Below are 12,832 nucleotides of genomic sequence, written 5' to 3'. Positions count from 1 at the left end.
ATTTGCAGTGGTGTTCTCATGTCTGTGTTCAGCTCTGACTGAATCATGACTCTCATTTTTCTCTCATGTGGGTTTCACAAGTTTTGGATATTGATATTTGATGACTTGTTATATGATCTTATTGATCTGATTTGGTTTGGAGATCATGAGGATCAGCTGATAAAATGCACAGTTATAGATTAAACACTATAAAGGAGTTAGAAATGACTGACATTTATGTGTCAGTAATAATATTATACATATATAATATAATTGGGCTATTCTGCATAATGAGTATTTTTACCTCCTGTAAAATCTCTCTCTGACACTTCCTCCTCCACTGTTGGTGTCAACACATTATTAGATGTTGGTGCTGAGGCTGACACAGCAAAATCTTCATCCTGTAAGAACCATCGGCCTGGGAACCATGGAGAACGTGTTCCTGTTATCTCACCCTTACATCATCAGTGAGAGTTGATATCTCTGTGAGTGTGTGTGTGTGTGTGCGTGTGCGACAGACAGACAGACAGACAGACACACAGACAGGTAGATAGACGGACAGACAGATAGATAGACAGATAGATAGATAGATAGATAGATAGATAGATAGATAGATAGATAGATAGATAGATAGATAGATAGATAGATAGATAGATAGATAGATAATAGTGATATTATTATAATCATATAATCATTTTACTGGAGTATTTTTTTCTTTTACTCCACTACACTTAAAAGACAAATATTTTACTTTTGACTCATCTACATTTCTAGCATTTGCATTTTTGTCTAACTAACAATGTTTGAAATTTTAGAAATAAAGAAAGATTCCTTGTGTTGATCATGACCAAACTTCATCACTGCCTAAAGAAGACAGAAATATGAAAACAACAATGGCTGTCCTGTTGATTCAATTGCGTTTTTGTGGCCATTGCTACACACTTCTCTTTATTCTACAGGTTTTACAGACATTCAGTCAGTCAGTCAGTCAGTCAGTCAGTCAGTAGGTTTTTTTCACTCATTAGGCTTTGTAAATACATTTGGAACAATACAACAATGCCTTGACAAAAATGCAAAAATGTAGTTTTTGTACTTTTTAAAATCAAGTATTCCAGTAACTCAAGTAAAAATCTGACTGAACAACTTCCACTTGTATTGGAGTCATATTTGAACAGGAGGATCTGTACTTTCACTTAAGCAATGGAGCTGTGCACTCTGTCCTCCTGCTGTAATGGTAATAATGGTAATAGTGATGTGACCCCAAAGAAATGCTCCCCCTGTCTGAGTCACTGGGGGTGAGTGGTCTGTCATTAGATTTACACTACAGGACTGACTGTGACTCACTGTGGCGGGCTGAGGGGATTAAAACTGTTGTTGTTATTAAAGAAGTAATAATGGCTGTTTTCATAAAGACAACAACACATGTCCGGCTCTCCTCCAATAGGAGCTTGAGCTTTATGTAAATCTGTACTTGAACGTGACAAGGTATGTGAAGGGATGAATCTGATTTTCTAACTAAAGTACTTCTAAATTATCATTATTATTTCTATGTTTTGCTTCTTTATACTTGTATTTCACAACAATTCAGAGCCACTACATTTATTTCACAGATACTTTTCAGATTTAAAAAAAAAAACCTAATGATCACTTTATAAAATATGATACAGGAATACGGATGAAACTACCTACAAATACAAAACAGTTGAAAGCAGCTCCTCCCTGACAGGTTCTACCGACATGTTGATGCAGGATATAGTGATATAATGATGACAGAGTCCATTCTGCTTGATGAGTACTTTTACTTTTGATAAGTTGTAGGTGTATTTGTACTGATAAAACTTAGAAAGTTGAATTAGAAAGCTGGGTTTTTACTAGTAGTGGAGTATTCTTACTCTTTTAACGTCCATCTTTTAATTCTAATTGGTATTTTTTTTTTTAAATGTATCTATTGTTTGTTTTGGACAACAGCACAGCAGGAACTATTAGGTCCAACTCCAAAATATACCTCATATATACCCTGCAATAACTTCACAGTGCTTCTCTGAGGAAGGACAAAGTATTCAGATCCTTAAAATCACAAGTTACTGCAATTTAGAAATCCACCTTTACAAGTTATAATCCTGCATCCAGAGTATTACTTGTGCTATAGTATTCTGTTTTATTATTACAGATGCATTAACATGTAAGAGGCATTTATACTTGTGTATGTTTCACCACTTAAAAAGTAAAATCTCTAATGCATGACTCACTTTTAACAGAGTATCTTCACAGTATGGTTTTAGTTTTCTGACGCTTCTTGCACGAGTGCTTCACTAAATCCATAACTGATCCTATGTTCTTGATTTTTTTGCTGGTATACAGGCCTGTTGCACTTCACTGTTCAAATGCTGTGTTTTCAGTTTAGGTTAAAAAAAAGCTCAGACTGCAGCTGTCATGTTGCGTTGAAGTCGTGTGGGAATTAAATGTGGTCTTCACTTCGTTGCACAGCAGCTCAGCTGAAGATGAAATGTGAAATTTTCTACAGGCAAACAGAGAATTCAACATGTCTGAATAATAAAGTTTACAGTTATGAATGAAGGTATATTTTTTGGTTTTAAATGCAGCAGTTTCTTTGAGGATATTCCTCTTGAATTCAACAAGTGCTTTCGTGTGTGTGTGCTGGGCTGCTCTTCACTTCACTGCAGCTTCATGTCGCCATCTAGTGGACTAATAGTGGAAGTACAGCAGCTGATGGCAGCTTCCTCTGCCTCACACTGCTGTCTGACTGCATTTAACTGACACTGATATGAAACAGAGAAGAAGAATCAGTGGAGGAGCAGCTGATGTTTTAACAGGAGAAATTATCAGTTGATGTGCAGATGAATTATTTGTGTTTCTCTCCTCATGAAGGTAGAAAGTGTGTGAGCTGATGTGAACTCAGCAGCATGGATCAGTGTGAGGACAGGGAGGAGGGAGCCCCTCCCTCTAAAACCACTCTGTGTGGGGAACATGAGAGGGTGGGGGGGGATAACGTCTCCCATGTTCAGACAGTCTCTCCTGGAAGACGTTCATAGAGTTGACCTCAGTAGTTGAAAGAGACAGTAATAGTTTGTATGAAGAATGAAAAAAGAGCTGAGAGAGAATTTCAAACCCCGCCCACTTTCTCAGCTGCACACAGCTGACCAATCACAGAGGGAGGTGGGTGTTTCAGACGCCATTCAACCATCTGACAAACACCTCTGATGGAGTGAACTGATCCCTTCAAATGTTCCTGATTCATGTTTGAACTGTCACTTACACTGGTTCATTGTTCATACTGGGAGCTGTCCAGTACAACCAGTCTGATAGAGGCCGACAGTGAGCAGCTCCACTGGAGCAGCTGGAGGTTCCAGGTGTCTTGCTTCAGGGCACTTCAGCAGTGTTCAGTGAGGGAGGGAGAGCTATGTGAAGGGTTGATGAGAGCTGTTGTACTTTCCAAACTTTTACTTGCAACAAAGTGTTTTTACATTGTATTATATAAATTATATTAAATGAAAGAATGTTCCTTATAGTTACAAAACTGAGAGGCTGAGAGTTTAACTTTATAGAAAAGTTGTTTTTTTTAAAGTCTCTAAAGACAAAAAGAAATAAACATGAATGTGAAGAACAAATAAATCAGATAAGGCAGGAATTTGAATTTTCTGGTCATTTCTGAGGGGTGAAATATCAAAATAGTTCAATCATCTAAGCGCTGATAAATTTACAGGATTTAACACCCACATGTTCCCCTCCTCTAAAGGACCAGCTGTGTTTCCTGTCCTGGTGGTGTTGGTCTTTAAAGACCCTCTACAGTGACGCTCTTCAAAGACAGGTGACCTTTAGGCTTCAGTCCAGGATGTGGGCTTATAAAATACACGTTATGACACAGGACCACAAAGAAATAAAAACACTGTCCCCTTTTCATTATTACTTAAAACTGCAGGTCTGTTATTATATATGTGTGAACTGATTGTCATCCATTTAAATTTGAAGCTCAAACTACTACTTGTTTGGGGGGGGCCACCCTTGTTTTCATAAGAACTATATAATTTAGTACCAATTACCAGGAAAATAAAGACAAAGTTAGTTTTGAGTTTACATCCAGCTGTTTTCAAAGGACTGCTCTTTAAAGAAATTATTTGTTATCTATTTTTTTTATATATGTTTGTTTGTGTGTAGCATTTTTCATTATTTTGTGTTTTTTTGTGTCTTAATTAAATAAAGTGTTACCTTTTTTCAATGGTAAAAATGACACATGGAAAAGACATTTAAAAAAAAAAAAAGGAGACAGGAGTGGATTTTGAAGTCAAACTTTTTTTAGCAACCTCTTTATTGTCAACAAAAAACAATGATATGAAAATGCAGTTACACAAACAAGTCAACGTGTCAAGAGATGACATATTTTCCCTCCTGTTTGGCACCTGAATCCTTGTCCGTCCTTGTGTGTCTAAACTGGTCATTTCATTTTTAAAATCATTTTCTGTTGTGAAAACACTGTTAAGAAATCACGCCTGTCTCACAGTGTTAAATCTTTCATTGTATTTGTGAGAGTGCAACTCAAATCCTGTTGAGATACATTCAAGCTGATGAATAATCATGATCAAATCAAATAATAAGTAAGTAAGTATAAGTAATAAATCAAAACAACAGGCAGCAACAGACAGACATGATGAAAAGTCCTCACATCTAAACAACAAAACATTATGACTTTTAATATTCACAGTTTCTGATCTACAACATCTCAGCTTCAAACAAATTAAACCATGATAATTAATCCAACAAACCATCCATCATCACAACCTACTGGCCTGGTCACACCTGCAGTTAAGACAGCAACATTTCAGAGCCAAGTCAATTCATTCAAGTGCAGTTAGCATTAGCATTTCCCCTGCTGGCTAGTGTCTTATGCCGGGAACACACTGACTGCATTGTTTGTGTGTGTCTGCTGCGTCGCCGTTACTGCAGCACTATCTCTCTACATAAGAGTTTACAGGGTACTCAGCTGTTGGATTTCTCTTCATTATAAATTCATTTCTGATTTATTTTAAACTGAAAATGTCAGTAAAGTGCCACTGTCTCCACATGCAGCTGCTTAAATGGTTTATATTTTTCCATGTCTTGGTCATAATCAGATTCAGCCTAGACATAGAAACAATAGTGGTGGGTGTCAGTTTTATGTGATGTTGCTCAGAGACGTGTCACACGTGAAAAATAGCCAAAAGGCCGAATCTCTCGAAGCGTGAGGCATGTCTTCTCTAACTTGTTAACATGGGTGCAGAAATGAAAACGAAAACACACCCGCCACACATACGCCCACATCCAGTGTGGACACAGCCTTTGGCTACGTCCACACTACTGCATTTTCGGAGACAAACGCATCTCTTTCCCTTCGAGTTTTGTAAATGCGAATCCGTTTTAATTTGAAAACCCTGGGGTTGTGTTGTCATCTGGACGGACAGAAACGGACACCTTTGGAAACAATGACCTAGACACCCACGGTTGCTCCTGATTGGACTACCAGTATTGAATACAACGATAAAATGAATTACTGTTGTTACTGATCTTGTCTTTTCTAGCAGCTGTTGTTCAGTTAATTACTGTATTTTAATTCTACAACTGTTTTTGCTGTTTCTCATTTGTAGCATGTTGTAAGACTAATCAACTGCAGAGTAAACAATCTGCTCCTTGTTTACACCGGCTCACATATGCTCAGTGTACATGAATGGTCATGTAGTTATGCGTTTTTAGGTGTGTTACTCTGGATGTAGATTGTTTTAAAATGAAAACGTAGTAGTGTGGACGTAGTCTTAGTGGTTAGCTTAATAAGCTACAGTAGTGTGGATGAACTTCACCCTGGTGTGACGAGGCAGTTGGAGGTTCTAACAAGTTTCGTTGGGAGATTGTAACTTCAGGTTGTTTTAAGCATTAAAGCAAATTACTGAAAATGACATGTACAGTACATATATGTTTTAAACATGGATGGTTTAGGATCAAGGAAATGCTACATCCTTATCAATTTTCCATATTGACATATGAAATGACATGAAGAAATTGCAGCACAGGCGTCACAATACTCAACATCCCCTTCCAGAGGTCTTCAGGCTGGTCCTGTGGATCCTTCAGAGGACTTCATGGTGTCCTCCAAATTTAGGAAGGATTTCATGTAACTCATTAGCTGTTATACAGCAGTTGCTCAAACTGAGTTTTCACCATCATGACTTTTGTCTTCCTGACAGTTCTGTCAATTAATAGAACTATACGAAAAACTCATTATCCTCCTGATTCATGGAACAAAATCTGGTCAAGTTTTGATTGGGATCATGAACGTTTATGAGATGCTGTGATCCGACGAGACACGAATACTGTCAGGTATTTCTGAAGACCTTAAACTGGTGACAGCAGTCTCCAGATCCTCAACTGTAAATACAGATCAGATGGAAACCATTATCAGATAGTTCAAACTCGGTCCAGAACGTCACAGGCTGGTGTCAGCTGTCTTCATCTTTAGAGTGCTGACAGAGTTGGGTAGTGTTGTGGTGTCAGACTGGGCGTCCCTGCAGAAGAATACAGCGGGGTTTTTACAGGCCCACATTGCCACCTCTCCTCCTTTTCCAGGACTGGAACTCGACAGTCTGCTGTTATTGTTCACCCCTACCCGGCTTACGTAGCGGTCCCTTATCCTGTCTGCTTGGTTGAGCCGAACCTCGCGGTTCTGGGTTTGGCTGGAGAGGTACGCAGCGATATTTCTGGTCCGATAGCCCTCCTCTCTGTTCCGCCCCAGTAACATGGATATGTTGGGGTTCCTCAGGGCGTAGATCAGAGGGTTGATGGCTCCGTTTGCCCAGGCGAGCCAGATTGCCACCGTGTCCATTGCGGGGTTGAATTTATAGTCTCCCATTGCTGTGACCAACCCCATTAAACAATATGGCCCCCAACAGAAAATGATGAAAACGATCATAATCAGAACCGTGGTTGCTGTTCTCATTTCACTGTAGAACCGCAATAAGTATGCGTACGTGGTCACTGGTCGGACTCGGATCTCTGAGAGCCGGACCGTCTTACAGATGTTGTAATGGCAAAAACACATGAGGGAGAAGGGCAGTAAATAACACACCATGATGAGGCAGATGCTGTAAGCCGTCCCCATGCGTGACGTCCCAGAGTGGAACACGTACATACAGTGGTAGAAACCTCGCTTATGGATTTCTGCCGGCGTCCGGACTAACAGGTACCAGGGTAAAGAAAAGATGACAGCAGTTAACCACACAGCTACCAACAACTGAGTCGCTTTCTGGCGCCCAATTTTCGCCTGTGGCTGCCTGACTATGGCGTAGTACCTGTCAAAAGAGATCAGAGTCATGGTCAGGGTGGAGATGATACCAAAGCAGGTGTTGAAGAAGCCGTTGGCCACACAGAAATTATCCCCAAACATCCAGATCCCGTCCTTACTGAAGAGCATGATGAAGGAGAAGGGCAGACACAAAACAGCCGTGAGGAAGTCAGACAGCGACAGAGACATGATGAAGGCGTTGGTCACGGTTCGAAGCTGCCTGTGTTTGATGATGACGATAACAACGGCTGAGTTACCAAGGCTGGAGAGGAGGAAGATGGAGAGGAGCACCAGGGCCTGAGCTGCCACGGTGATGCCCTGAAGAACAGAGTTACTCTCAACGGCGCTCAGGACAGACGGGGTTGATGCCGGATGGGTTTGACTCAGCTCGCTCCTTCTTTGGTCTCTGAACGCCGACAGGTTTCCTGTGGTGCCCACTGTGGCCTCTGTGGTGGCAGTCACTAGACTGGTAACTATGGAAACAACCCTAAAGAAATAAAAAGAAGTTATATAGAGATATACGATGCAAACAGACGAGAGGAGGCAGTAAACACTGCTCTGCAGCCTGGAGCTGGTTTCACAAAGATATTTCAGACTGGTCTGTAGTGTTGCTCCAGTCTTTTGGTCAATTTGGCTCATAGATTAGTCTCATGCAAATCAGACTGTTTCATAAAAATATAGACTGACTCATTTTAAGCCTCAAACATTAGACACCTCATCCCAAGGCTAAATCAGGCCTACGACCAATGTCACCATGGTAACAATAAATAACTTGTGGTTTGCTAACATCGTTATGGAGAGGGCAAAGAGAAGGGAAAGAGTTTTTAGAGACCGCAGTCACTCTCCATGTAAAATGTCCTTATAACTGTTGAATTCTTCCTCAACAATCATTTTCTGCTGGGGTAAATGGAGCTCATTGGTAGGATGCATTTCCCCGGTCAGCCATTTTTTTTTTTTATTTAAAAAAAAAAGACCAATCACATTAGTCAAACATCACTTTTAAAACAAGTGATGTATTTGTTCAGCCAATATAATTTTCCATCGACACAAACTGTTTTTCACATCAGTCAAATACATTAGAAACCTCACATCTGTCCAAGTCAAACTTATCAATATAAAATGATTTAAACAACATTTGTATATCAATGGTTCTGTCCCAAATACTTTTGTTTTTACTACCATTTTTGGCGAGTTGAAATAAACGATCTAAGAAATAAAAGATTATTCTACACACACACACACACACACACACACACACACACACAGACACACACACAGAGGGTTTGATTCTCTTAAATGTTGTTCTCAAATGTGTCAAAGCTGTGGTAGTGAGCAATTCTCTTTTGTCAAGATCATCCCTCCACCTGACAGGTGTGGCATATCAAGATGCTGATTACACATCATGATTACTGCACAGGCGTGACCCAGGCACATCACAATAAAAGGTGACTTTAGAATGTGCAGTTTTATTACATAATTGTACAGATGTTGCATGTCTTGAAGTTTGGTGTGCTGAATGTCAGAAATGAATGGTCATTTCACCACCATGAGACGTCTCCACTGTTGTTTCTGAGAGTGTGGTCGTCCATCCATCCAGACCCTCACTCACCAGACATTGAGCATGTTTGGGATGATCTGGATCTGCGTGATCCGCTTCCTGTCAATATCCAGCAAACTCAGAGCTATTGAAGAGGAGTGAGCCTACACATCTAGCATGTGAAACCCACAGTTCAGTACCTTTATAAATATATTTTATCAAAACTATAACTGCACACTTAAAAGTGACCTTTTATTGTGACCAGCCCAGGTGACAACTGTGCAGTAATCAGGCTGTGTAATCAGCATGTGGATATGCCACACCTGACAGGTGGATGGATGATCTTGACAAAGGAGAAATGTTCACTGACACAGATTTAAACACATAGTGAACAATATTTAAGAGGAACAAACCCTCCATGTGTGTAGAAAAATCTTAGATCTGACCTGACCTGTTTGAACCACTAAAATCAGAGGTGTGGCCAGAGGAGGTGATTCAATAACACCAAAAACACAGGAATTATAAAACAATTCAGGGATTTCCCTCTAATCAAGTGAATGAAAAGTAGCTTGAATCAGTTACTTTAGCTTTGATAAGACACATGTCTTAACATGAATGTTGTAAAAAGAGAAAAGATCTAAATTTGACTTCTGCAAATCAATTAATAGCTCTGCACCTTGTTGTCTCGTCTGGAAAAATGTGCAGGAATAGAAAAGAGGGCTTAAAATAAAATACCTACAGTGCAGGTTCATCCCATAGCATGAAGAAAAGATTCAATATCACACAACCCACATTGACAGCTGAGCATCTTCCATCACCATGAAACCCTGATGGATTCAGTGGTCCCTGAGCTCCTGCAATATGCCACCGATATAAACTGTTTCCAGTCCTGAGGGCATGACACCACTCATTTCTGATCAGTGTGCTCTACATTTGAGATATGAAATCATTTCTCCTGGCTGAACTGTATCTCTGCTGAAATTAGCTGGTCTTTTAATTTGATGGTTGAAAATATGTTTGCCACCTGTAGGCCACTGCAGTGCCAGGAAAGGGTGTTTGGATGGTGCAGGTGCCAGTGAGCAGATAAGCAAGTAATTTAACCAGCTGTTACATTCTGGTGCAACAGAGGGGACAGATGTGAAGGCAGCAGAACAGAGTGAATTACCTCGGCACAACAGGTGAGCCAGTGCCTAGCTGGTTGATGAAGCTCGGCCCAGAGTTGTCAGCTGTGTAGTTGCTGCCACCACCGCCCCACAGGGCCGTGCTAACAGGCGACTCCATCGATGACGCACAAAAACAACACAACAAAACTCATCCCTTATCTCACAAACATCCAGTCGGATCAGAGTCAGTCAGTGTCGGGTTCCTGGAGTCAGACATGGCTGCTGATAATGACTCCTCCTCATCCGTGTGTCGTTTCCTGCTTTCAGCATCTTCAAATCCATCAACAGAGAAAATGAAAAGGGGGTAGTCAAGTCTGTGTTCATGATAAAAGGATGTAATGTCTTTTTGTATGATGGATACCAATAACCAGTAGGCTCGGGCAATATCCAAAATTTAATCTCGATACAGTCCGGCTCAAATATCATGACATACAATATTACCTTTTACTATCTTAATACTATCTTTTTATATATATATATAATTATGTTGTTGAATTTTAAGTTATATGTATATTTATATTTTGACTGTGCAAAACTGCAAAAGAAATGTAATCATTTTGATGTCATGTAAAATATTGCATATAGCAGGAAATATTGTGATATTTCATATTATTGACTATCAGGCCAAAACTGGCTCTGGGACTAATTATATGCAATGTCAAATATGCTTTGTTGTTGTAAGTGTTAGTGGCTGTAATACTACCATAATACTTCCCAGTGACACTTTTCTATTGAAGCCCACCTCTCAGGAGAAAGAGGTCACTGATTGATGCCATGACTGATCCACAGGAGTCTTTCATTAAAAATGCATGCGTTTTGTGTCGCATAAATCCAGTTTCAGAATAGATTATTATGCAGAATTAACAGCTGTGATTATAAGGTTTTCACTGTTTATTCATCAACACTTTAAGATACTCTGTACAGGGGGAGTCACCTATTGTATATCTGTAATTCATTCACATTTACATTTAGCAACAGTGATTTGATGATGTGGTTTTTGCTCTGCTAAACTAGTTAGCAATTGCATCTATTTCAGGAGTAACCTGATGTGCACATTTATTTTTTTAAAAAAGAAGATTTTTTTGTCTACATAACATATTTAGACCTTCACCTCTCTGAGTTAAATAACTTACCAGGAAGTTCTGTGTTATTGGTTTACCCTCTGTTAAATTTGACCACCGGGGTCGTATCCACAGTTAGTTAAAGCATGCTCAATATAAATGCCCGCTATCTGTTAGTAGAACACGGTTTATTTATTCCGTTTCTTCCTAAGACTTGGGACAGTCAGTTCACATTCACCTCCACACAAACGAGCTGTTTCTCTCCATCAGTCGTTTCCAAACGCCTGTTTGTTTTCCAGCTTCGTTCAACAGAGCCCAGTCAGCCGTTCACTCTGAATGAACACAGGCTCCGTTTCAAGCAAAGCTACGATTCACATCTTCAGTTGTTGTTCAGGTTCTGGCCTCTGAAAATTCTTAATACGGAGAAGAAGAAGAAAGTCAATCCATCTCCTCTTCCTCAGCTGTGATCAGCGCCGCTGGAGGGAGGAGAGAAAAAAACACATCGTCTGACATGTAGCGGCTCCCACCCTGTTGATCTCTGTCAGGAGAAAAACATACACTGGCCTTGTTCCTCCTTGTTCCTGCTTCTCTGTGTCTCCATTAGCAACAACAGCTCACGAGCTGCTCCAGAAATCCCAGGTGAGGCAGATTCTGCACGAGCTCCCCTCTCTCCCTCTACATGCCTACGACGACCCCCCCCCCCCCCCGTACCCGTACCCTCTCAGAAACCACGCCTTTCATATGAACGTGCTCACTGTTCCGTCTGACGTTTAATGCAGTTGCCATGGTAACTGGTGATAGATTTTTGCATCCATGTCCCTGTAAAATGGTATCATACTGGTGTCTGCAAAATAAACTATTTAAAATTGATACACTAGCTACATGTCAGCGGACGTACAATACTTTTTGAGCGGTGCGGTGATTCTCTTCTACCGCTGCTCAGAGGTTTCTGATGAGCATGAGCCTGTTAGCATCAGCTACAGTCAGAGCACGAGCAGCTTAACCTGTCCATTCTGATTTTAAAAAGCCATTGTCATCCATGGTGTCTTCAGTGACGTTACTGCATCTAGATCTGTCTTTTTATCAAGCCAGACCGCCATGACGTCCATGTTATGGAAGTCTGAAATTAAAATGAAACGTTTTAATTAAACTGAAATAATTTTTTTCCACCTGTGCTTGTGAATAAATAGCAAACTAAAATATTTAATTAGGTCTGGGTATACATAGACCATACAGGCAATTTCCATATATAGGCTATTACTTCATGCTACACAAATAAATATCACAGACTTTTTGGATAAAATATATTTCATGTCTCAATTAAAAGAACAAAATAATAAAAGATATAATTGTGTAGCCTATGGCTCCATCACATTATCAGTCACACAGCATTTTTTGTGATGCTCTTGATATATTGTCAGTTCTGTGGATTTGGAATTGTCTGAAGTGAAGATCACGAGAACTGCATAACAGAATTATAGAAGTTACTTCATCATATTTAGAGAGCAGGAAGTTGGACTGCTCTTTTCTGTGGTTTTCCACTAAACCAAAACGTCAATTTGTCATATTAAAACATAGTCCCCTCAAACATTACCATAACCTCAGGACAGATATTTCCAAGAGCGTTTTGTGGCCTAAAGGTGCATGAATATAAAATGCTACATCATATTGGCAGGACTTGAGTTTTATATTACACAACAGTTACTTCTGTTATGGAAACTTTGTTTGAAAATGTTATGAAGTGAATGTTTTTGGACCTAACTGC

The 12,832-nt window shown here is 39.9% G+C and overlaps 1 protein-coding gene across 3 annotated transcripts; it reads right to left on the bottom strand.

Annotated features, from left to right (window-relative positions):
* Nucleotides 1-4,276: 4,276 nt before the first annotated feature.
* LOC130180718 (G-protein coupled receptor 135) lies at nt 4,277-11,754 on the bottom strand. 3 transcript variants are annotated; one of them, XM_056394414.1, is made up of 3 exons: nt 11,140-11,754; nt 10,009-10,276; nt 4,277-7,793 (listed from the first exon to the last, which is right to left on the bottom strand). In XM_056394414.1, the coding sequence occupies exons 2-3, from the start codon at nt 10,122-10,124 to the stop codon at nt 6,452-6,454; spliced, it is 1,458 nt and encodes a 485-aa protein (XP_056250389.1). In that variant the 5' UTR covers nt 10,125-10,276; nt 11,140-11,754; the 3' UTR covers nt 4,277-6,451. The 3 variants fall into 3 exon arrangements, with proteins under 3 accessions (XP_056250389.1, XP_056250388.1, XP_056250386.1); XM_056394413.1 differs by having other exon boundaries at nt 11,306-11,754; XM_056394411.1 differs by having other exon boundaries at nt 10,009-11,754.
* Between the last annotated feature and the right edge of the window lie 1,078 nt (nt 11,755-12,832).

Source organism: Seriola aureovittata, chromosome 13 (assembly GCF_021018895.1).
Source record: "Seriola aureovittata isolate HTS-2021-v1 ecotype China chromosome 13, ASM2101889v1, whole genome shotgun sequence".
Taxonomy (NCBI): Eukaryota; Metazoa; Chordata; class Actinopteri; order Carangiformes; family Carangidae; genus Seriola; species Seriola aureovittata.
Note: the sequence above shows the minus strand (reverse complement) of the source record. Positions and strands in the feature narration are given on the sequence as shown.

What these genes read in the sequence shown, in the direction of transcription:
- LOC130180718 (XM_056394411.1), bottom strand. Translation starts at nt 10,124, where the DNA reads ATGGAGTCGCCTGTTAGCACGGCCCTGTGGGGCGGTGGTGGCAGCAAC. An exon ending in GGCTCACCTGTTGTGCCGAG is followed by an intron (nt 7,794 to 10,008) that starts GTAATTCACTCT and finishes TTATTTCTTTAG; the next exon opens with GGTTGTTTCCATAGTTACCA.